This window comes from Pleurodeles waltl, chromosome 7 (assembly GCF_031143425.1).
Source record: "Pleurodeles waltl isolate 20211129_DDA chromosome 7, aPleWal1.hap1.20221129, whole genome shotgun sequence".
Lineage (NCBI taxonomy): Eukaryota > Metazoa > Chordata > Amphibia > Caudata > Salamandridae > Pleurodeles > Pleurodeles waltl.
In genome coordinates this window covers 574,067,477-574,093,351 of record NC_090446.1, presented here as the reverse complement: position 1 = coordinate 574,093,351, position 25,875 = coordinate 574,067,477, and the positions used below count along the sequence as shown (strand labels likewise).

The 25,875-nt window shown below is 45.4% G+C and overlaps 1 protein-coding gene across 4 annotated transcripts in view; it reads right to left on the bottom strand.

Annotated features, from left to right (window-relative positions):
• The window catches only part of LOC138304376 (cytospin-A-like), a 167,330-nt gene that overhangs the window by 115,080 nt on the left and 26,375 nt on the right, over nt 1-25,875 (bottom strand). For all 4 annotated transcript variants that reach the window (XM_069244363.1, XM_069244365.1, XM_069244364.1 and 1 more), the window contains one exon: nt 17,631-18,770. In XM_069244363.1, coding sequence (XP_069100464.1) covers nt 17,631-18,770 — 1,140 coding nt within the window. The remainder of the gene's footprint in view (nt 1-17,630; nt 18,771-25,875) is intronic.

The window sequence follows — 25,875 nt, the reverse complement described above, 5'->3', positions numbered from 1 at the left end:
GAAGGCAAAACCAATGTATTTGTCATGAAACAGAAACAAGACTGCACCTGTTTTTGATTGTGTTTATTATCTATCCAGCTATGGTTTTAACACTGTATCCTCCTTACCCCCTAGCTTCCAAGCACACAAGGACCCTCACTTCCTTTTCATGATTTTTGAAAATTATTTCTTGTATTGGCCCAGCAGCTGCAGAGTTGTCCGCACAAATGGTTTTTGGGCCCCTGGTCCCTCCTCTATCACCTTCCCACCTTCCCTACACTCTCTGCATTTTCTATTTTTTAACTACTTTCTCTGAGAGTCGAACAGCCGAGCACTTCTATTGGGCTACTCACTTTCTCTTTAGCACGCTGAATCCCACGTATGCTTTAATTTTTTTATTTCATGTTCCAAGACGACTAGCTGCTATCTTAATAAGGCAAATTAAAAATAAAAACATGACCAAAGCATAAGCTTATAGATGAATGGCAGCCAATTTTTAATGATTTTGCTTTTGTTTCAAGAAACATCATTGAAAGATGGCGGGGGAACTCTGCCTTTTCTGTATGGTCACCCTGGATTTTTCACCTTTTTGGTGAACCCTATTTTTTGCTGGTTTTAGGACTCTGTGCACTTTACACTTAACCAGTAGTAAAGTGCCTGTTCTCCCCCTTTAACCATGGTTAAATTGGATTATTCCTTATTGGCATATTTAATTTGCCGGTAAGCATCTAGTATATGGTATAGAAAGTGCACGAGGGCCTAGAAGATAAATGCCACTTGTGGACTGCAGCACCTATTGTGCGGTCTACTGCAGTGGCAGTGTAAACATAGATACAGGCCTATCCTGTATAGCCCGGCAGCTGCAGTTTAAACATGCAGTGAGACCTGTTTAAATAACCATCTTTGAAAGGTAAAAACTTTCCTTTTAAATAGATTAGTAAGTAATCCCTATGTAAGCCTTGTAGTTCATAAGGCAGGGTGCATGGTATTTAAAAGTGGGACATGTAGGAAATTAATATTACAGTGTCCCTACAGTGGCAAGGCTCAGAAAGGTATTTTCATTGTGCCAGGCGCAGCTGTCCTATGTAGACAATGAGAGTGCATATTAAACAGACTCCCCAGGATTTTGCAGCTTAAGATGGAAAATTTTGCAGCAAATGAAATGCAAAACTTCTCAGTCCCAAACCCCAAATTTGTGGTCTTTTAGTGGCAGGTATAAAACGTGCTTGTCTTAGAAAATACTGCTTAAAATCACCCAGGAGTAAACAGTAATGTAAGATCTCTTTCAGGGAAATACTGAAAGCACTTTCGGTTAAACATAGCGATTTGTATTCGCCTCCTGACGGATTGTGTATTATTATATGTTATTTTAATCAACCGTCAATCACATCTGCATGCCAGGTATGGAGGTATTTTGTAACATGACTGTTCTAAGCAACATACACGTCAGCAAAGCACTGGCTAACAGCAGGACACCATTAAAAATGTTGCTGCTATGCCCACCTGTGTCTCATCTGTGTCTTTAATCTGCTTTTCTTTTTGATGGCAAAAATTTCACAAGTCCTAAGAAAAAACCTTTCCCTAAATATTTGCAGTTTAAAATTATTTTAGAAAATTAACACGTTTAAGGCATTATAGGAAATGGTTCCCAAACAGTTGATGACAAACTCCTAAAAAGGCTTTTGGGCACACTGGTTACGAGGAAACAATAGGCAGTGGAGAAGGAGTGGGCTGGGGAAATATGCAGGGAGCCAGGCCTGTAGCTTGTATTTGCAAAGTTCTTCACAGGCAGGCAACAGAGGAATTTAACACCCCTGCCGCCAGCTGGCCTGTTCCTCACCCTCCTTTAACGGGCTCAGTGACAGCTCTGAGCCAATAAAAAGGTGGATCAGTTTTTTTATTTTTAATAATTGGCAATTTTTAATTCTTTCATTGGCACTTTTGTAAAAATTGCTAGACTTTTACAAAAGTGTCAATTTCGCAGATATGTTGCATATTGCAAAACTGTGAAATCCTGCCAGGGGGAGGAGGGCTGATTAAAATACTAACACAGTAAACTTGGGAAAGGGACCAGCTAGAAAAATAAGTAAACAACTATTTTTAGTAGTTACTAAAAATCCAATTTAATTGTGGTTACAGTTTTAATAAATATTAAGGAAAATTAACTTTCAAAAATACTACCCTTTACCTGCCTGAACTATCAGAAAGTTAATTAGCACAAGCTTCTGCCAGTTCTCAGCCTGTGTTCAATCCTTGTATAGGGGTGAATGAGGTGTGAAATGCCTCCCAAGAGCAAACAATAGGCAGGCCTGAATGAGCACAGATGACTCCTTTGAGCTCAAGAGAATACACAAGGTAATGACTGTGGGCCTCCTCCTTGACAGGTCTGTCGAGCCACGGGTAACACTTGGGATGCACTTGAAAGGAAAATTCCAGGATGCCAAGGTAATTCCTGTGGATCCTCTGTTTTGTTGTTGAAGCCCCGGCTTTTGTCCTACCAGACCTCGGTCTCTGAGGTTGTAGGGGGTTACAGTACCAGCTTCAAACAGGATTTTCTTATTATATCTGGGAGGACACTAGGATTACCATTTTCAACCCCGGTATCAGACCCAATGTTTAGCATGGCTAACGACTTGTGCAATCTTGGATTTGCCCGGACACATTGTATGTTGGTAAGCCAAATAGAAACTACTGCAAAAGTAAGTGGGTCAAGGACTGGAAAACTTTACTTTAAATGTCAGAAAGGATCTAGAAGTGTCCGAGGGTGTCCTCCACCACAGGCTTTTGAACCCTAAAACGCCAGACAAGCAACCAGACTTCCACAGAACACTTTCTGGGTCTGTAGAAGATCAGAAGAGGACTGGACCTGCTACCTGTGACTTGAGAAGATGTTAGAAATTGGGTCTCTAGTTGGGAGAGGTATGCGCCTGTCCAAGTAGGGACCACAATCCTAATAGGGTAACTCAGATACACAACCTAAAAAAAACCTGTGCTTACCCTCTGGTAGCTTCGCACAGAGCAGTCAGGCTTAACTTAAGAGGCAATGGGTAAAGTATTTGTGCAACACTTAAATTACAGTAACAGAAAACACCACAAAAAGGAATCCACACCAATTTACGAAAATAGAGACAATTTTTATGGGTAAAACAAGACCAAAATTCCCAAAATCAGGAAACGTCCTTAACCACGCATTGTAAACACCACGGACGTTTGCCACGCAAGCGTAACGACGCTTGCCGGAACAACGACTGCCTTTTTCTGTGCCTTAACCACACATGTGCCAAACTACAGCTATGCGTGGTTAAGGCACAGAAAAAGGCAGGAAGCAGGAGAGGGCGCAGTGAGGTAAGTGGGGATGGGGTAGGGTTGGGGGGTAGTTTTCAGGGGTGGGGTGGATTAAGGGGTTAGGATGGGTGGGCGGCTGGGATTGGGCTATTTTTTTTATAGGAGCGGGTGTGGGGGTGTTTGGGGAAGTTTCATTTTTAGGCTTACAGTGGGTGGGGGGATTGAGTTTAATTTTTAGGGCAGCGTAGTTTATTTTTTAGGGGTAGGGTGGGGGTGTCAGGGTAGTTTTGCTATTAGGTGTGGAGGTCATTTTTGGGACTCAGGGTGGGTGGGGATAGTTTAATTTTTGGGGCAGTGTTGGGGTCATTTCTATTTGGGGCTTAAGGTGGATGGGGGTTTGGGGTAGTTTAGTTATTCGAGGTGGGGAAGGTTTTAGGGCTCAGGGTGGGTGGAGGTGTCGGGGTAGGTTAGTTTTTAGGGGTGGGGTATTTTTTTTTTAGGGCTTAGGGTGGGTGGGGTGGTAGTTTATTCTTTAGGGGCGGGGGTCGGGTAGTTTTATTTTTTAGGGCTTTGGGTTGGTGGGGTCAGTGAAGTTTAGCTATTAGGGTTGGGATCGTTTTTAGGAATCAAGGAAGGTGGGGGGGCAAGGAATTTACTTATTTGGGGTGGGGGAAGGTTTTAGGGCTTATGGTTGATGGAGGGGTTCTATGAGAAAACCGCAATGCCGTTTCCACATTAAGGCATGCGTGGTAAAGGCATGAATGGAAATGACGCGGTTGTGGTTCCAACCGTGTTGTTCAGGCATGCATTGTTATGGCATGCGTGGTTCTGTCATACAACTCAAAAATCAGATAATTAGAACTCAAGATACAAATTTTTAAAGAATAAACTGCAATGTAGTGCTTAGAAGTCAATAGCACTAAAAGGTTACTTGAGGTCGCACTAGACCGTGGTAAATCCAAAGTTCCAAAGACCACGAATGCGGGCAGGCCAGCTGCAGGAGCCATGCAGGGCATGCTGAAAAAGTACCTTGGATGGAGCAAGCGTCGGCGAACTGATGCGTTGGTTCTGATTCACAGTCAGATAGATGCGTCTTCATTGAACCTCACCGTTGGGTCCTGTGTCGCCGTTGAACCCCTTTTGATGCAGGTGCTGTGTTGTCATTGAGTCTCGTAGTCGAATCAGCACTGCGTGGGAGTTGAAGGGCACTGCATTGGTTCTGATCAGCGCAACGGCCTCACTGCGTCGAAAAACAGCTCAGTGTCCTCTTTTAGGGCCCCGGACTGGATTGGCACCTCTTGGAAGGACAGGACTCACAGTTCTAGCAGCTGCAGCAGGGTTAGAGGAAGTCTTTGATAGCCCTGAGACTTCAAGAACAGAAGGCAAGCCTTTGGAGAACTTGTTTTCAAGGATGTAGAGAGTAGGTCTAGTCCTTCTCACTCCCAGGTAAGAAGCAACAAGCAACAGACCAACACAGCAAAGGAGGTAGCAAACTGTCAGTCCCTTCTACAGCACAGCAAATCAGTAGGCCACATGCCAACACAGCAGTGCAGTTAGCAAAGTGGCAGTCCCCCCTCGCAGGATGTCCTTTCTTCCAGTAGAGTTCTGATTTGGTGGGGTTTGGGGTCCAGTATCTATACACAGTTGAGCCTTTGAAGGAGGGGAGACCTCAAAGTGAGGCATTCGATGTCCACAAGTTCCTTCCCAGGCTCCAGACACTCTACAAGGGATTATGCAGCTCTTTGTGTGGGTCCAGACACAGCGCTAACCAGCTCCTCCTTCCCATTTAGCCCAGGAAGGCTCATCAGCCTGGTGATGGGCCATCAGGATGCAAATGTCACACCCCAGCTCGCTTTGTGTGTGACTGTCTAGAGCAGTGGTTTTCAAACCTTTTAATGCCGTGCCCCCCAGGGGAAAAAATAAATAAAATTTGGGCCCCACTTCAGAACTTTTCACAATTATTCTATTAAGTTGACACTGTCTAAATATATGTCTACACTTATTTAAACATTGCAGTTAAGCTTTGTTACCTTTTAAAAAAAACAATAAATTATTTTGTACTTAAAACAAAGCACTGTTATCTGTATAATGCTTCTTTTAGCCAGTGCTTGGTCCCCCTCCTGGGATCACTTGAGGCCCACCACCTATGGGGGCCCACCCCCCAGTTTGAAAACCCCTGGTCTAGAAGGAATACACAAAGCCCAGCTGTCACCCATTCCAGATGCGAACTCAGAGGTAGGCAGATGCACAGAATGGTTAAAGAACTATGAACTTTTGACAGAGCAACCCTCAAACCTCCAAGTCAATGGGAAGGTTATTATCAGTTCAAACTCGATGCATTTTAGTCTCCTCTGCCACTGCCCATTCGGAAATATCTCTGACCCATAGCTGCACCAACGGAGCCCTCGCACCTACCCAAGTAATGGCAACATGCTGACGTACCAGTATGACAGCCAGTTGCATGAAACAGTGGTTCTCTGTTTTTTTTGGGAGTACAAGAAGTTTAAATGGGCACAATTGTGACAAAATCTCACAAGTCAAGGAAGCTGCCCTGTTTAAATGAACCAACACCCTTTTTTCCAAAAACCTCTCACACTGCCACACTCCCAAACATGGTGTATAAAGTCAGCCCTCTCCTGTGCACAGCGGGGACAAGAAAAGTCCCACTCTTCATTAATTTTTTTTAGACTCACTGGTGTGACATAAGTCTGACGTATGAAATTAAAATGAACTAATTGGAAACATGCATTACTAGACACAATCTTAAGCAGTTCACAAATTCTAACCCTATCCACATTTGAGACCGGGGCCCCCAAATCAAACCTTCCAAACACTCCGCACCCTAAGATATCATCGAACAGTGTCTGTCTGTAGGGCCTTATAATTCAAAGAAATTAGATGCCTCCCCAATTTAATAGTTTTTTACTACTAGCACATGTTAAACTTAAAAGCGCATGTCCAACTTTTAAAATATACTGCTCCCTGCCATTGAGGCTAACTAGGGCCTACCTTAGGGGTGACTTACATGTAATAACAAGCTTCTGCAATGTAATGAGTCTTGCGTTTGCTTGAGTTAGAGCTATCAGCGTTGTAAATTTCGAACTGGATTTTTCTTGCCACATAATTTGAAAATGAAAAGTAAAACAGTTGACATTAGCAAGCTGATTCAAATCGCCACCGTCACCATGAGCATAAGCGCGAAGGAGAAACACGAAAGGAAAAAGAAGTTGGCTCGCAGTCAAACGTATCAGCAAACGTGCAATTATCCATGTAACAGGGACAGTCTGCAAGGCGGTAACAAATCCTCCCCAAGGATATAGCACTTACCATTTGAAAACAAAGGATTTTCGAAAGGCAAGCCCACGATCGATTGATAGTGATGGGCATGGTTAAAAGCCCACAGATAGATTACAACAGGCCAGAGGGCTTGTGAGCTCCACCTAAAAAGGAGGGTTTATGCCTGGCAAGTATGTACACTTGCTAGGTCAGAAGGGCACTTCAAAACTACACCCACATGCTCTGCAGTGGCAGGCCTGAGACACGTTTAAAGGGCTACTGTAGTGTGTGGCACATTCAGTGCTGCAGGCCCACTAGCAGCATTTAATTTGCAGGCTCTGGGCACATATAGTGCACTTAACAGGGACTTACAAGTAAATTAAATATACCAATTGTGGATAAGCCATAATCACCAAGTTTTAGAGTACAGATCACCTGCACTTTAGCACTTGTCAGCAGTGGTAAAGTGCCCAGAATCATAAAGCCACCAAAATTAAAATCAGAAAAACAGGTCATCAGGGGGTGGAGCCAAAATGGTAGACTGAATAGACGTCTCTGCTCGGAGCTCCGACAGATTGCAGGAACTGGGATGCCCCCCCATTTGGCCCCATCCGAAGGCAGTGGTTGCTGGCGAGCTGTTGCCATGCAGGAGCAGGGTGCGAGGCTGACCCCGGGGCCTGGAGGCAGTGACCGGTGAGTGGTCGAGCTATGGAGAGTGTCACAGGTGACAGCCCTGGGAGAGAGATCGTCGGGAAGCGGAGGTCAGCGAGCAAAGCCAGAGGAGTGGCCGCACCTGAGGTGAGAGGTGAGGGCCGCAAGGAGCTGAGCAGCCCAAAATGGTACACAGGAAGACCACAGCTGTGAAGCCGGGAGATAGCACGCAATCGGAGGTGTAATAAGGAGGTGGAGTGGCAGGGTGTGCCTCCCCCCTCACTACTTGGACCTACACAGTACTATGGCCACATGGGCTGTCCCACTACACCCCCAGCAAAAACTCATGCAGGGCAGTGCACCAGACCTGGGCGATGGCAGTGCTGAGTGAGACATGCCGACCTATGGTGGAATGTGGCCAGCGAAGATGATGCTGCTAGCGGTGGGCCCCTGGAAGCAAATCTAGGACGGAGCTTTTGAACAAGAGGAAACTTGAAAGAGGTTGGCGGCACTTGCGGAGTTGGGGGGTGACAGCAGAGCCTCCCTGTTTATGGCAATTGCTCGCTGGTGACTGTGTCTCTGCCCCACTGTTTGCCCACCCTGAGGGCTCAGACTGTGCTAAATGCCTGCCGCCTTGAGGGGGGGGGGTTCCTTGTTTATTTTTCCCTTACCACTCTGCTCCGACCGGGGACCTGTTGCTGCCATTCAAGTAGGGACTGAAGGGGCTGACTTGTGGCTCCAGGGTTGTGGCCCATCTGCTGGGCAGGGCTTCTAAGGCGCTTCTGGAAGGTATGGATACGTTAAACCTGTTGTAATTGTGGTAGGCACGACATGGCCAAACTAGAGGATACTCCTTTTATTTTCCCCGCAACATGGTACATTTTCCAGAATTGATTACATACTGATATACCCAGAGCAGGCTGTGAATTTAGGGGAGGTCTATTATCTAGATCGCATATTGTTGAATCAAGCTCCACTGGTAGCAGAACTGAGGGGTCATGCATATGTGACACGGATACCAAAGTTGCGGTTCCAGGCACAAGCATTACACACAACCAAGCTTACAGGGAAGAACTCAGGGAGGACATACACTTTGCTCTAAATAAAGGGTTGGTCGAGTCTGCAGGGGTGTTATGGGAAACGTAAAGGTGACCAAGGGGGAAATGCATGGCCATCCACCTATGGGCTGCCTAAATCACTGACACACACAGTTGCAACATTAGAGTGCCAAATAGGGGATATAGGCAAAAAGGCCCCACACACAGAAGCGATTTGGGAGGAAAAAGACAGACTTCAGGGCGAGCTGGATGAGGCTTTAAACACCCTAGGGAAACATAAATATAAAACATATACAGAGGTCCAACGTGAACAGGGTGACACATCTAGAAGACTGCTTGCATGGCTGGTAAACAGAGAGAAAGGAGGAAATGCAGTTGCATCTATTAGGGATGCAAATGGGATAATCCTCACAGCTCAGGGGGGTATCCTATGCCAATTTGCAGAGTTCTACTCCACACTATATGCACAAGGCCACAGCACTATACCAGGTATCACTGCAGTTCTAGATGAAGTGTGACTACTCACAGCTGATGGTGATAAGAGGACAGCCCTGAATACACCAATAGATTAAACTGATATTAGATGGGCCATAAAGCAGATGAACACTGGTAAGGTGCCTTGTAATTATGGGTTTTCAGTTTAATTCTATCGAGGGAATGTGGAGTTTCTGTGTCCACCACTCCTAGCTGTGTACAATGAAGTATTTGAGGCAGGGATGCTACCGGCCTCGCTGAGGGAGGCAAATATTGTGGTCCTCCCTAATTCTGTGAAAGAACCATATGAGCTGCTGTCGATTATTAATATCGATGCCAAAATCTTGGGGGAAATTTTGTCCCACCACCTGGCTAAACTGGTGGGGGAACTCATACACAAGGATCAGGCAGGGTTTGTGTGAGGCCATACTATCACCACCAACATCAGGAAAGAGTTTTTGATTATGGAACAGATTGAGAAAAGGGGATTAGATGCTCACAAGGCTCTTAATACTGCCAATTGGGTATTTATGGAGCACGCACTGCAGAACTATGACCTCAGGCTGACATTCTAAGATGGGTATAATTATTCTATACCAACATCAAGGCCAGAATTAAGGTGGGTAATAGAGTGTCAGACAGTTGGCTAGTGGAGAAAGCACTCTCAGGGGTGCCATCTTTCTCCACTGATCTTCGCCCTGATCAATGAACTGCTGGGGTGCATTATATTTACCAGGCATGTAGCAGATGGTGTATAGGTAGGGGACAAGCATGAGGTCATTTCATTGTACGCTGAGGACATCCTACTGACCTTGCGGAACCTGGAGATAACATGGCGCATGGTTCAAGCCACAATTAAGGAAGTGGAGGGGGAACTCCGTTTTTAGGCTGAAAGCGGACAAGTCAGTACTCAACCCCATGCAGACACAACGGGATGTGGGTGGGGTTCTACCTAATATATGGGTTCAGACGATCCCAGTCAAATACTTTGGGGTTTACTTGAGCTCGGATTTGGTGGAGTCATACAATACCAATGTGGGCGCCCTGGTCAATAACCTGGGTTGTTCACAAGCACTATAGTTTCTAATGTCCTTGCTGAGGCGCACAGCAATAAGTAAAATGATCATATTATCGAGAACCCTATATGTATTACAGCATATGCCAATGGCAGAATCATCCTTCCACAGGCTAAGCAAACTGCTACTGTTACTCTACTGGGGACATGGAAGAGCACGTATAAGTCTAGAGGTCCTAAGATTATCAAGGGAGAGGGGAGGATTGCAGGTACCAAATTTTCCTCTTTATTACTGGGCTGCCCGTTTCCAACATGTGGTGATGTGGTTCAAGGAGGTGAGGCACTGATGGGATTCTTGACCCGATTGATCTGACTACGTAAACTTCTAGTTTTGCCCCTCATCCCCAGGAGGAAGAGGGGTTTTCTGATATATTATTTATATATATATATATATATATATATATATATAGGGCCACGGGGGGCATCCCGCAGACATTGGGAGACTTCTATGAAGAGTGATGATTGACAGGATATGCGACCTTCTGAGCCAGGTGGGGGCTGGACGGGCGTTGTTTCCTGGCCTATGGACTAGTCTGCTGCGGCTGTCAACAAGGCTTGGGCGGGATTCACGCAGGATCCCGACACCCACTTCTTGAATCAAACGCTCCCCGACTTGGGAGGAGAAGGCAAACTGATTACCCATTTATATGCACTGCTGCTGCCGAAAACTACCACACGCTTGGCGGCATGGAAGTTACATTGGAAAAATTATCTGTGAACAGGATTGCAGGATCAAGATTGGCTGTCAATACTAGGTAACAGCAGGAGAGTCACCCACAATACAAGATTAAAACTGGTACATTATAAATGCGTACACAGAGATTATGTCACACCGCACTTGTAACACAGTCTTGACCCCTCTAAATCTAAGCAGTGTCCTAAGTGAAATGTATTAACGGGTACATACATTGTCATGAGTAAGGGGGTTCTGCATGTCAGTAACTAAGTAATTGGTGGATTGGACTGAGGTACCACTTCAGCCAACGGTCCAGCTCTACTTGTTTGGTATGGTATCCCTAACTAAACATACTCGACATGGGGAAAAAGGTTATCAAATGGGAATTAACAGTAGCAAAGAAAGTAAATAGCTATAAGGTGGATAACGAAATGACTACCCACCCACAAACAGTGGCTATGGGAATATGAAAAATGAGTGTGTGCTGAATGTGAGGTAAAAAGCCGATTGGTGCGCAGTGAAAGGAGGAGTGGGGGTAGTATGGAATGGGATATGACCAGTGCTTAACTTATACATGAATAAGTGCCCGTGCGCAATTTTTTTTCAGAAGCCATCTTAGAGAGCCTTTAATGCCAAGGATCACGTATATCAAAGCTGAGTAGCCTTGATGCCACCCCATGCCTCTTTCGTTCACACTAGACTCTCCCTGTCCCTTTATCTCACCCTTGCAGGTTCTTTTTAATCCCTTCTTTCTTTGTCACTTTTTTCCTTCTTTCTCTTCCTTCTTCTTTCCCCCTACTCTTGTTTACTCTCTCTTGGCATGGAATCAAAGTTTGTTCAGGGAAAAAAAAGTTCTGGTGCCCAAAAATAAGTGCTGGTGGTCCCCATCAGCAACCACCGGCTCAAATTAAGCACTAGATAGGACAGCAAATGATTGTGAGAGGAAATGGAGGATCCTGAAGAAGGGTGGGCCGAGGACTACCCTTCTTTAGAAGTGAAGACTATGTATAATGAACCTATAAATATACTAGTGATGTTGGACATTATGTATCACTGGATAATGATATGTGACTCCTGAGGCAGCCTCTTTCTCATGACTGGGGCTACGAAAGTGAGCGCCTTTGGGTTGGGACTTAAAGACTAAGGGGCCAATTAAGAGTCTAGTGGTCGGACTGTCGTGGGAGTGGTCGAAAGGACACTGCCAAGCCAGCAGCCTCCTGATCGCTGTATTATGACATCCCCATGGGGCTTGCGGGGCCAGAGGTGCAGTCAGTGCAGCAAGCATTGGTTCCGGCTACAGAAGCCTGCAGACACCAATGCCAGCTGCACTGACTGCACAGCCAGCAAGTCAAACGCACTGTTGCAACGCACCATGTCATGCATGGCACAAAGTGCACACTGCAACAATGCTGGCAGGGGGTCCATGCAATGCCAACAACATTGGCAAGTGCCAGCCTAGGGCCCTTTCCTGCCTTTCTGATGACCTGTTCATGTCCCCACCATGAAAAGGATGGCAGAAAGGCAGGTCGGAACATGAGCAGCGATGCCACTGCCTGGCACCGCCACCATTTTGCCCAGCTCTCCCAACCCCACCGTGGTGAGGCAGTTGGCGGTGTCGGCAGTCTTGTGGTGGTCCGACTGCCACCATCCAAATCAAGCGCACCAACAAAGTTGGGACGGCAGTCCTGGGACCGCATACTCGTAATCGGCCCCTAGGTTACAAGGTGAAATCCTTGACCAAGACAAACCTGGTTCTTATATTTGAGTCTTGCTCCACTGCAGTAGGCTTCAAATCACATTTAGGTCTTTGTCTACCACAACCATTGACTATCATCTGAGCTTTGTGCTTTTTGGCGTTATTTCTACTTAAAACTTCAAACATTCATATCTCTAGTGCTCCTTGACGGATTTTGGCCAGTTTGGGGTCATTTTGTTTATTACATTTTACTCTATTTTTCTAAAAAAAGTTAGGAACTTTTATTCATTTGCATTGTTTTACTTTATTACTGTATTGAGACTGCATAAATTATTTATGGACATGTACCTTTATGTTTTTGCATATCCTAGTAGTGACAAACAGCCTATTTCGTTTTTCACTACTGTGAGTGCTGCAACTCTCATAGGTTTGCATTGGGAATTCCCTTATTTATGTCTAAGTGGTAATTTCTGATCTGTGTGGATTGGCATATTTAATGCATTTGGAATGGTAGTGAGAAATCCTGTTTACTAGTATAGTTGGGTTTTACATTATTATTTTAGAAATGCCACTTTTAGAAAGTGGACATTTTGAAGTGCTTATAACTCTAGTGCCGAACTCTAATCCACTACTAGGGCACAGTGACCACTACACTTGGTGCATTCTTTCGAGACAGTCATCACACAGGACTAGCAGGGTGTAACAGGAGAAGCATCTGCATACTGATTGATGGTCATTCTGGGCTGGTGAGTGGGAGGGTCGTTCACACCTACATGTCAATCGGCTGTGTCCTCCCTCACACAATGGGCTGATTACTCCCTACTGATGTCTGGAGATAGGCCTGGGTTGAAAGAGTGTTGTGCTTCACTTGAAAGGGACCCTTTGAAGCTAACCCTTGAACAAAGGCATTTTTCGAGTGTAAGTAAAGTAGCTCTGACCTCATGATTTTTAGAACACTTTTGGAACTGGGACTGTACCTCTGGCAGAAGGACTGCTGCACAAAGGAGTCCCCTGGACTTCTCTTCTGTTGTTGCCCTGCTACTGCTGGGTGGCTTAAATGACTCGCTGGATTGCTTTTCTGCGTGTTGCCCTGCTGCCAGCAGCTTCCTGACTATGGGTTCACTCAACACAACCAGGACTACCAGAAGGAACCACCACCCTTTGTCTTTGATGTGCTGGCCTACGGCATCCTTGGTGCCCCAAGTGTTCTCCCAGGGGCCCAGCGCATTGAATGTATTGGTTGCTGCCCCTGGCCCTGTCACTACAGTGCCCTGTAACCCTCAGCGTGTGGTGGGTGCTCTTTTTTCCCCTGAGCGCTGAACTATTCCACTCAGCACGTGGAGAGCACTTTACTTTTAACGGCTTAGCGCTGGAGAGTGCTGAGGACTGACTCATGCTTCCCCTGCCTCCCCCAGTGCCGCACTCTGCTGGCCGTGGCAGCACCGAGGGAAGTCCTGGGCTTGTGGTTCAACCCGGGCTTCAACAACCACACTGCGTCACAGTAAGCTGCCGGGAAATTCACTAGTGCGGACCCAATGCAGGGCCACACCATACGACTCCCTGGTGAGAGGTGCAGCCCCAAGGCACCCTCCCCAGGCCTATCACCTCGATGGACGACCGGATGACACCCTTCTCCCCTCAGCGTGACACCCATCCAGGACGTGCACGAGAGTGGCTGTGCAGAGTAAAGGAGACACCAGCACCCAGAGGGGACAATTATTGGCAGGGTTATGGAGACCACCTGCCGCCCTTTCAGGTATGGTAGGAGTCCCAGAGGGAGTGACAGCCACCCTGCGCACTGGACCAATACAAAAGTAATACTATGCCAGCAGCTGTGCCACTCACCTTCCAGGCAGCTGCTTTCATCCTAAACCCTTACACCCGGAGGAAACCGGGAGGGGTCATCCTGCTGGGACTTCAATGCTGTGTTGTCCTTCGGCTCTGGGGGAGCATTGCAGACCGTGCAAGCCTCTCACCTTGACCTTGTGAGGACTTGCGCCATATTTACCATGTGGGCCCTCAATGGACGGCTCTTCCGCACTCAGCTAATGAGGTTTGTCCCCACTAGAAGTGACTGCATATCTTGCAGTAGAGGTGCAGTTCCCTACTAGTGTAGGTGTTTCTACTCTATCCAGTTATGGAGTAACTATGATGATGTCTGAGGATTTAGGGGAAAAACCCTTTGCTACATTGGTTTCTAATCCTGGACATAGCATCCACTAACGCAATGGTTTATCTGTTTACTCATGACATCCCTGCATTTATGGTGAAATGTGAATATTCCTGTGATTTACTACTGCATTTTCATGCCCCAAGTATACACTGGCATTGTGAGATATGTCACTGTCAGATGCTGCATTGCCCAGAGTAACAAGTATTATTCACATGATAGTATGATATGCACAATATTTATGAACAATGGCACTGCGACCAATGGTTCATGCACAGTATCTATGATTTATGAATTTGTTGGTTCATGATCTATGCTTACAATTTAACACCTATATGTTTTACATAATTCTGTGTGGAGTCTCTTTTGTGGTGTATTTATTGTGTCACTGGTGTGAGTGTGTTGCACAAACGCTTTACACATGACATCTGGGGATAAGCCCGACTACCCTGTGCCAAACTAACAATGGGGTGAGCACAAGTTATCTTTGATGTGCTACTTACTTGCCCTGGCAAGAGTGGTGGGTTTTGCCTGGCTTATGTGCCTACTTTAGCCAACCAGAAACCCCATTCCTAACACCAGCTCTCTCTTCTGAAGAAGGTGACACCATTCCTTCTACGAAGCAACTTGAGAGCTGCTGTTCTAGCGCTTTTGGCTTTTAGTCACTAATTCTAGCAATTTTCCATAAAATGTTGTTTCCTTCAGGTTCATTTGTACAATCGCCTGCTTAGAGTTAATCTCACTAAAATGCAGAGGAAGGTATTTATATATGGTGCAATGAGAATACCAATGATTTGCTTGGAATTCTTGCAAGTTCACAACTGGCAGAAATTCCCTTAATACTTGACGATCATGAATGTCGCAAGATCACTGGTCACTGCAAATTAAAAGCTAGATCGTTGCCCACTTGTTCGGAGATGCATGCGAAGATGATTAAAGTTCACTGGAGGATATTGCTATTACCTGTATGTCAATAATCATCGTACTTACTTCAAAAGTAGGGACATTAAGGACACAATGTAAAAAAATCAGATTAGATATATTTATAACATTTTCGTTCGAAACAGCAACAAGTATGAGTATGATTTCTGTGAAAAAAATATATATGAACTCTTTTGTAAGCAAGAGTATTTTGTAAATAGGTTCATCATCAGTGTATTTTTGGAATCAAGACTGCAAGTGATGCTTGAAATTTTGTAATGATAACACATAGAGTGCATTAAACAAAAGAAGAAGAAACATATGCAATATAACATTGATTCAGTGTGGGAATTTTTTACACTTGAGAAGGCATTTCGGAACTTGAGGTATCTGTTGTGGGGCCGGCTACTGGCAAACAACAGAAGCAGAAACTGTGGTCATGATGTTGTCATCCTGGTTCCACTTGTTTTATTTATTACGTGTCAGATCAGGAAAGGAGACGGTGAAATATAATTCCCATGCATGTTAGGGACAGCTTATAGACTGTCCCATAAAACATTTAAAAAAACATGTTTGTACTAACTACAGCATAAGGTGGCTGAACCTGGAAATGATATAGCTCCACAGACTTTTGTCAGCCACAGCTCTTTAGTGGTTGATCAGCAGCAGAGTTAAAGGGACGGGGGGCTTCTCCTGTCACAAGTACCCATGACAGCAGCAACATTATGGCTCTTTCGGGTGCTTTGGATACCTTGGACATCCGACAGGTTTCATGGAAGAACACACATACTGTATGAGATACACAGTTTATGTCAAGTCTACAGTATGTATTAGTCACACTTCTTTCATTAAATTGGATGCAAATGTGGTCTACCTTCGGCCCTGCAATATAAATGAAATGACCACTGACTTGAAGAAGTTGTGTATTTTAGCCCAATTATTTAAAATGTTTATGGCAGGCCTCCCATTTTATCTTGATATTACCACAGTTTATACACTAGTTACACCATCTACCTACAAAGTATTCTATGAGTCAAACCCAAAGGCGAAAACAGGTCTAATAGAAAAGCTAAAGAATTAAGCCACCTTGAAAATCATTCATGTCATTTAGGAGAAAAATTATTTAGGTTTACGATAATAGGAGATCGAAGGAGGCAACAACTGAAATCATCTCTCCACTGTTATTGGCCAGCAACCTTGATCTCAAGCAAATTCACAGTTTTAGGGGTAATCACAGAAAACTACGACAGTAGGGTATGTCCAAAAGGATTTAACCAGACGTTTGGAGATCTCTTGTTAACCTATTTGTAATGGGGAAACAATTCCAACGGAGCCCCAATTCTAACAAAGTTAATTGGTCAAGTGTCATTTACAACAGGAATATGTTGACCGGAGTAAAGCCAACGACAAGAGTGAAATAGACATTGTTATCCAACTTAAAGAATATATCAGGAATGCAAAGGCTGCACTATGTAAATTAGATGGGTTTCTAGCAAATTATCTTAATATTATTTTTTAACCCCAGAAGACATGCTCAACGCCTGCAACATTTTGTTATGAAATGTCTCTAGTTTAATGGAGCTTCCCGATATTGCACCAACTACCTACTGAAGCACCATGGGGTCATTAGTAGTAAGGAGAACAATGTAAATTGAGATAACACGACTTAGATGTAGTTGTGGCTTTTTGGACTTCTGAGAGGTCACGAATAACCCCCAAAAATATTAAAGAAATTAACATTTTTGTATAGAAAAGCTAGGATAAATAGCAAAGGTAGTTGATACTGTTTGGTGGTAATGTAACAAGTCTGCATTTTTTAAACACCTGTAGCACAGTAACAGAGTCCACGCTGATACTCAAATAAAAGGGGTGCTTCAATATAGAGACAAACACCTCTATTTTGTCCTCTTTCCTCACTTTTTAGTGGAAAGGCTATTCAAACCTCATCATGGCTTGCTTCACGATGAGCTAATTAGGAGCTAAGGATTTCTTTCAAACCTCCCAGACTCTTTAAATATCAGCATAGAAGTACGCAGTCAATGTTCATGCTTTGTGATTGCTCAGCAATTTTTATTGTACTTGCTAAAGCAACCTGTTTTATTTTATGTTTGTAATGTGCTTCTTTGTGAAGAGATATTGGTGAGAAAAGAGCAAACAAAGCCTCGTGTCAGCTACCCGGTCAGTTCCACCTGGGTTTGCTGGGTACAGAAAAAGGGAATGAAAGTAATTGCATGTCGAGTACCTTACAAGAAGTAATCCAATGGCACAAAAAAATCTACCATTGAATAACTAGCTCTTCCCAAGATGCGCCCCAAAGGCCAGTGCACAAAACCCATCACTGAACTTACCCACAAATTCTTAAGACCTACCTTCAGGTGCCTGAATTGTGCTGTCAACATTGGCCTCTGCAGCATTATCGCCCAGTCTGTTGCCTGCTGGTCGAAGTGTAGGATTCTCCTTGCTCTTTGACAGGATACTGTCTCTGATCAATGATATGTTCTGACCTTTCAGCATCTCCAAGTCATTAAGGCTGCTGGTTACCTTCTGCAGTATACCGACTAGCTGGGATTCCCAGCTTTGAGCCATCACGAGTAGTCCACCCTGAGACTCCACCACCAACGCCTCCAAGGAAACCTCTCGGCCAGCCTTCCCCTGCATCCTCAAGACTGAGGAAAGCTCTGGGCTTCCCCTGCCTGTTTGGATTGTCCTTTTACCAGAGTCTACACGTGAAAGCAGCCCGAGGAGGTCCATATGCAGGTTGGATACCTCGGTTGATACTTCCTTTAGATTATCTGAGGCCCGATGGAAGGGATCATCCTCTCTGTCTACCTGGTTGGGCCAATAGAGCTTCATAAAGTCCTGGTTGGCCAGAGCAGAGTTCCAGCTACTACTCGAGTAATCATCTGTGGATTCATCTTCACCGGGAGAGGCGTAGACCCCGCTGCTGGAGGAAAGTTCAGCAGAGCTCCCAGTCTGTGACTCTGAAGAGAGACCTGTAAGCCCAGCTTTGAGGTTCTTTTCTGTTCTCATATGTAAGAGGTCACCAGTACCACCACCTTTTTCCTCAAAGTCCTGGCTGATTTTCTGGTGAATCTTCCATCGCCTGTCACCATTCGGGCTATGGAACTCAGGCAGTCCCTCTCTGTTTGACTCCTTCTGGCTCTCTGTGCGTGCACCTGCATTTGCCTTCTTAGGCCTCCTTTCCTCTCTGGAGGGTGACCCTGAAGACACAGGGGTAGAGCAAAAGGCAGAACTTGTTGCCAAACTCTGGCCATGTTTCGAAACTGATCCAGGGGGTGACTGACCAGCTTTAGAGATTTTCTTGGTGACACCGTCTAGAACTGGACTGGGGAGGCTCTCTGTGGGTGTCAAGGGGCTGCCCAAGGAAGGCAGGTGCTTGCTTGTCGGGGTAGACCCACCCTGTGACTTGCCACTTTTTCTATGAGGTTTGTAGAGCAGATGAGGCGACTGGTCTGAAGAGGAATCTGATCTTTCAAACCCAGGAGATGCTGCAGGATAAAACACAAGAGACAGTGTCATACAACAAATACAGCATGGCTAGATGGAGTACATAATAGCATGACAACAACGAAGAAGGACTTGTGTACATTTCTGTAGCAAGCAATGAGGGGACTTAAGAAACATGTATGGGAGTACTGAGGTGACCCCGTGGACATGTATCGGAGCAATGAGAAGATAGTACAGAAGCAGTGAGGAGTATTCACATAAACACACGTCTTGATTGTGTCTATATGAATAATAGGGAGGCCTCATTTTAGAGGTGGGTGGAATAGTCCACTTTTTTGCACTTAAAGCATTGCAATTATGCATGTTACACTTACTACGCAGGGCAATCAGATGGATACAAAACTGTACTGGAGGTATATCTTCTTGCGTACAAAAGGCCCAATATGCCAAATTAATGTTTTGTCCATACAGTTTTTACAATGTCATGAGTTTTGCTCGCACAGTGCATTCAGCTGTGGCACACATCCATTGCCATAGTTACGCAACACATTTTCTTCTCGAACCAAGGGCCAGATGTATCATTTTATCCAATAGCGATTTTTTTGCGGATCGCAATCAAGTAATCGCTATTGGAATGTATGAAACTCCAAGAAGTTTCATACTGCGATCCACAAGGGCTCGCAAATGGTCCTACCTCATTAATATTCATGAGGTAGGTCGCAATTTGCGAGCCATTGTGAATGGCTACAATCACAGGGATGGCGGCCTGCTGAGCTCAGCAGACCACCATGTCTGTGATTGCTTTTCAATAAAGAAATCTTTTATTTTTTATTTTTAAATGCAGCCCTTTTTCCTTAAAGGAAAACGGGATGCATTTAATAATGAAAATTGAAAAGTTTTCTTTTAATTTTTTAAGAGTAAACGTTTTCACATGCATTTGCAAAGGGGAAGGGGTCCCTTAGGGACCCCTTCCCTTTGGGAATGGGTGACCACCTACTTGAAGCAGGTGATAACTGCAATTGTTTTGCGACCGCATTCACGGTCATAAAACAACCATACATACCTCTGCGATTCGGTATTAGGAAGGGACGCCCTTGACACGCCCCTTCCTAATACCGAATCGGTATAGAGTCGCAAATCCAATTTGCAATTCGGTAACAAGTTACCGAATTACAAATAGGACTTGTTACATACCAAAACGCATTTTTGCGATCAAAATGTTTGATACATCTGGCCCAAGTGTCTTGTGAGCACAGAAATGATGTGTCACAGACATAGCATAATCATTAGGTTTTAAGCAAGATTAAGCTTGAGTACAAATAGTTGCGCACATCCGTACCTCATATGTGCACAAAAAAAGGAAACACTGTATACATGTGCAGAACTAGGAGGACCTCATTCATTTGTTATGTCCTGAACCGCTGACAAGAGCCCTTCTATATAAGCACAGCAAAACTGTAGACCCCTGTTACGACCACAGAATACACGCGGTTTATGAAACAGTGAGTAGACCTTACCCATGTGTACAGAAGAATGGAGGACATCTATGTATAAAGGAGCACAGAAGCCTCATATGTGTATCGCGCATGGAGGGAGAACTTCTGCATAAAAACAGACGGACACTCAGGACACCTAGGTTTCTAGAAGGCCAGTACCACTTTTTGAGATGTTTAACTCATTGAGCAACCATTTGATATGCCCATGAATTTCAGCGCCATGTTTTGTATTTATCCTATTTTAGGTGATTTTATTAATTTCCCTCCAACTGACTTCTTGCCAACACTTGAAGAAAATGGGGAAAACAAAAAGGTGCAGTGAATGCTTAAATTATTTTCAGACACTGATAACTACTTGGGGTGCATTCCAGTCCATCGTTTATCCCACTATTTTGCTCTATACAGAGACCAGCTATATGCAAATCAATTCGGAATCTGCTCCAGAAGGAACAGGCCAGATCAAAGCAGTACAAAGCCAGGTCACTTCCAGATGGGAACACAAGTACCCCCACACCACCTTAGGCCTAATTAGGCCTCATGAGTGAGGCGAGTGAGGTATAGCTGGTTTACAAAGGCACAGTGATCACAGGACCCCTGTCTGGGTATATCCATTGCACTTAGAGAGTCGCAATGACGAAAACAAAAAAAGGTGATTGGTGGAATACTTGAATTTGTCTTAGCCACTGTTAATTAAATCAGGCTACATCCCAGTCCTTCATGTTTTTGGATTGCTGGTGTTGCTATCCGGAAGGATCCTACCTGGGAGTTCAGACAGGACTGTTCCTATTACAGCAACATGAAGACGGATTTGCATACAACTGATCTTTGTCAAGAGTGGCAAAGTGGGCAAAAAACTAAGTGGAAAACAGCACAGAGTTATGGCAATAGGCTGAAAATATTTCAAGCATTATATCCGTCAACGTATTGCAGGAAACTTCCTATTGCAACAATATGCTCAGAGGAGGATTCTGTGTTCACTGGGTTAGAAAACTCTATACCTCAATGGTGAGGCCTCAGTAGGCCCAAATTGGTTTAGGGTTGTTTGTGTGCCTTTCCGGTGAGGGCCTTCACTAGCAGTTTGGGCTGTCTGTTTCCTACTGGGTTAGGACCAAGACCAATTTGCAAATGGATGGTCTCTGTGTTTACAGGGATAATGAGCAAAATAAATCATCATGGATGCAGCCCTAATGATCACCAATTTCTGAGATTATTTCAAGCATTCCATCCATCAATTTGTTGTTTGTTGCAAACATGTGAAGGCAGGGCACCAAAAGTAATTATAGAATTATATTAGAACGACTACTGAAGGATTGCGAAACTAGCGAGGGCGAGCTCCCAATAAAAAGTGGCTTAATAGGAACAGAAATAAGGACCTCTCTTTTACTCTAAACCCAATCGACTCCCATTCATTAAATCGTTATGGGGTTGCATGAGGGGATTAAAGGGATTGCTTGTGTGAACAATAGCAGGGAATAGCCAATCAGAGACGAGAATGTGCCATCTGCCACCACAGGCAGTGCGTCATGACTGTGGTGGCCAGATTTCCAACCAACACAATCTTCTTTAAAATCCTATCTCATGGTTCACCAGATGGGGATAACTTGAGGCATGTTGGAACCTACAGCGCCAAGTTCTGCAACCACTTCCTGCAACTAAATGTAGCAGAGAGACTGTAACGTATTTGTTTACACGCTCTTCCTGGGGGGGGGGATTATATAGCCTGATCCCAGATTGCACAGATTCTGAAATCCTGTAGGTGATTTGATTATTCGTATTGTGAGTTTCATTTATAGGACCTCTGTAAGGAAATGGCTCCCTGTTGTAGTAACCCCCCACTTTTTACCTGATACTGATGCTGACTTGACTGAGAAGTGTGCTGGGGCCCTGCTAACCAGGCCCCAGCACCAGTGTTCTTTCACCTAAAATGTACCATTGTTTCCACAATTGGCACACCCCTGTCACACAGATACGTCCCTTGTAAAAGATACCAGTGGTAGCAAGGGCCCTGTGACCAGGGAAGGTCCCTAAGGGCTGCAGCATATGTTGTGACACCCTAAGCGACCCCTCACCTAACACATGCACACTGCCATTGTAGATTGTGCGTGTTGGTGGGGAGAAAAAGACAAAGTGGACATGCATCCCCCTCAGGATGCCATGCCCACAAAATACTGCTGGTGGCATAGGTAAGTCTCCCCTCTAGCAGGCCTTACAGCCCTAAGGCAGGGTGCACTATACCACAGGTGAGGGCATAGCTGCATGAGCAATATGCCTCTACAGTGTCTAAGTCTATTCTTATACATTGTAAGTACAGTGTGGCCATACTAGGTATATGGTCTGGGAGTTTGTCAAAAATGAACTCCACAGCTCCATGATGGCTACACTGAATACTGGGAAGATTGGTATCCAACTTCTCAGAATAATAAACCCACACTGATGCCAGTGTTGGATTTATTAATAAATGCACACAGAGGGCATCTTAGAGATGCCCCCTGTATTTTACCCAATACTTCAGTACAGGACTGACTGGTCTGTGCCAGCCTGCTGAGAGAGATGAGCTTCTGACCCCCTGGGGCGAGAGCTTTTGTGTTCTCTGAGGCCAGGAACAAAGCCTGCACTGGGTGGAGATGCTTAGCACCTCCCCCCTGCAGGAACTGTAACATCTAGCAGTGAGCCTCAAAGGCTCAAACTTCGTGTTTCAATGCCACAGGGCACTCCAGCTAGTGGAGATGCCCGCCCCCTGGACACAGCCCCCAGTGTTGTCGGCAAGTTCAGGGGAGATAATGAGAAAAACAAGGAGGAGTCACCCACCAGTCAGGACAGCCCCTAAGGTGTCCTGAGCTGAGGTGACCGCTGCCTTTAGAAATCCTCCATCTTGATTTTGGAGGATTCCCCCAATAGGATTAGGGATGTGCCCCCCCTCCCCACAGGGAGGAGGCACAAAGAGGGTGTAGCCACCCTCAAGGACAATAGCCACTGGCTACTGCCCTCCCAGACCTAAACACACCCCTAAATTCAGTATTTAGGGGCTCCCCAGAACCTAGGAAACTAGATTCCTGGAACCTTAACAAGAAGAAGGACTGCTGACCTGAAGCCCTGCAGTGAAACGGAGACGACAACTGCTTTGACCCCAGCCCTACCGGCCTGTCTCCCAACTTCGAAGAAAACTGCAGCAGCGACGCATCCAACAGGGACCAGCGACCTCTGAAGCCTCAGAGGACTGCCCTGCAACCAAGGACCAAGAAACTCCTGTGAACAGCGGCCCTGTTCAACAATCTGCAACTTTCTTGCAACAAAGAAACAACTTTAAAGACTTCACGTTTCCCGCCGGAAGCATGAGACTCTCCACTCTCCACCCGATGTCCCCGGCTCGACCTGTGGAAAACCAACACTTCAGGGAGGACTCCTCGGCGACTGCAAGCCTGTGAGTAACCAGTGACAACCCCCCTGAGCCCCCACAGCGACGCCTGCAGAGGAAATCCAGAGGCTCCCCCTGACCGCGACTGCCTGTAACAAGGGACCCGGTGCCTGGAACCAACACTGCACCCGGAGCCCCCAGGACCTGAAGGAACCGAACTCCAGTGCAGGAGTGACCCCCAGGTGACCCTCTGCCTAGCCCAGGTGATGGCTACCCCGAGGAGCCCCCCCCCCCGTACCTGCCTGCATCATTGAAGAGACCACCGGGTCTCCCCATTACTTCCTATCTAAAACCCGACGCCTGTTTGCACTCTGCACCCAGCTGCTCCTGTGCCGCTGAGGGTGTACTTTCTGTGCCTGCTTGTGTCCCCCCGGTGCCCTACAAAACCCCCCTGGTCTGCCCCCGAGGACGCGGGCACTTACCTGCTGGTATACTGGAACCGGGGCACCCCTGTTCTCCATTGAAGCCTATGTGTTTTGGGCACCTCTTTGGCCTCTTCACCTGACCGACCCTGAGCTGCTGGTGTGGTAACTTTGGGGTTGCCTTGAACCCCCAACGGTGGGCTACCTTGGACCCAACTTTGAGACTTGTAAGTGTTTTACTTACCTGCAAACTTAACCTTTACTTTCCTCCCCCAGGAACTGTTGAGTTATGCAGTGTCCACTTTTAAAATAGCTTATTGCCATTTTTACAAAGACTGTACATGCTATTGTGATTATTCAAAGTTCCTAGAGTACCTAACTCAAATACCTTTCATTTGAAGTATTACTTGTAAATCTTGAACCTGTGGTTCTTAAAATAAACTAAGAAAATATATTTTTCAATATAAAAACCTATTGGCCTGGAGTAAGTCTTTGAGTGTGTGTTCCTCAGTTATTGCCTGTGTGTGTACAACAAAGGCTTAACACTACCCTCTGATAAGCCTATTGCTCGACCACACTACCACAAAATAGAGCATTAGAATGATCTATTTTTGCCACTATCTTACCTCTAAGTGGAACCCTTGGACTCTGTGCACACTATTTCTTACTTTGAAATAGTATATACAGAGCCAACTTCCTACAACCTCTTATTGGTGCTGTAAAATGGAGCCTAGCAAACCAAAACCAGAGCACAGTTACCACTTAAAGAGTTAGATCTTAAGTTCACCTTTGTTTGTTTGAAACTGCTAACATATGCATGTTTGTCTTTTTATATTGGTGACTCTAAGATCACTGCAAATTTGTCTTTGGTTAATGAGATTTAATCATTATGATCTACCATGGTGTCCCAAGAATCTATTTCTTTGGTGTGGTTTCAGGTATTTGGCTAAGATCCAGTGTCACGCCTTGGTCCCAGGTGTTTTGACAAGTCTCATGGGTTGTCACCACTTAGAAGCACGTCAAAGAATGTTGTCAATGCCTTTTGAGCCAGGAGGTTTAACAGCACTGTCTGGTGCTCAGCTGCGCGGGACAGAGGCTTAACGCGTTTGGTCATAGGGTGGGGAAAATAACTATTCACCCTTTGGACAATTACCAAAGAAATGTACACTGAATTGGTCTTCCTCGCTATGAGGGATTGTCACAATTTACAATGCTTCTATATTTAAACTGAGGCATTTTTAACGTCCTCAGGCACTCTGAGGAGCTGTGGACTTCACCAGAAGAGTTAAAAACAACTTTAGGGCCATCATATAAAAATAGCAGGAGAATCCATGGCTACTGTTCAACGCCTTTGGATCCGGATGCCTGTGTAAAATCTCGGCCTGACGTCCTTCAGATCATCAATGGCTCCTCAAGTTGGGAAAGGGTACTGGCAGCACTTAAACAGACCATTATCACTAAGGTTACTGGTAGAATCCCTTTGGAGCTTGCCCCCGGCCCTCTTCGACACTCGTGTGTCCCCCCACCATATTGGGTGGCTAGAGGGGCCACATGACTGAGGTGGTGTAGATCACAATCCACTGTCACTTGCACCTTGGGAGAACGCAGGGGTGGCCTGCAAGGGCAAAACAATGGAAGGACGGCGTTCTCTCTAAAGGATGAACTGTTTGTTAATCTCTTTTGAAAATCCTAACACTACCTAGTCCAGTGGATGCATCACTTCATGGGTGTCAGATGGAAAATACTATTCATCAAGACACATCAATCTGCTGACGTCTTGTTACCTATCCAGTGTGACCAAACAATTTGCCATTGTTCTCGGGCACTGTGCAGCACTTAATTTGTGCCTGTAGTCAGGGCCGGCTTTTGGGCG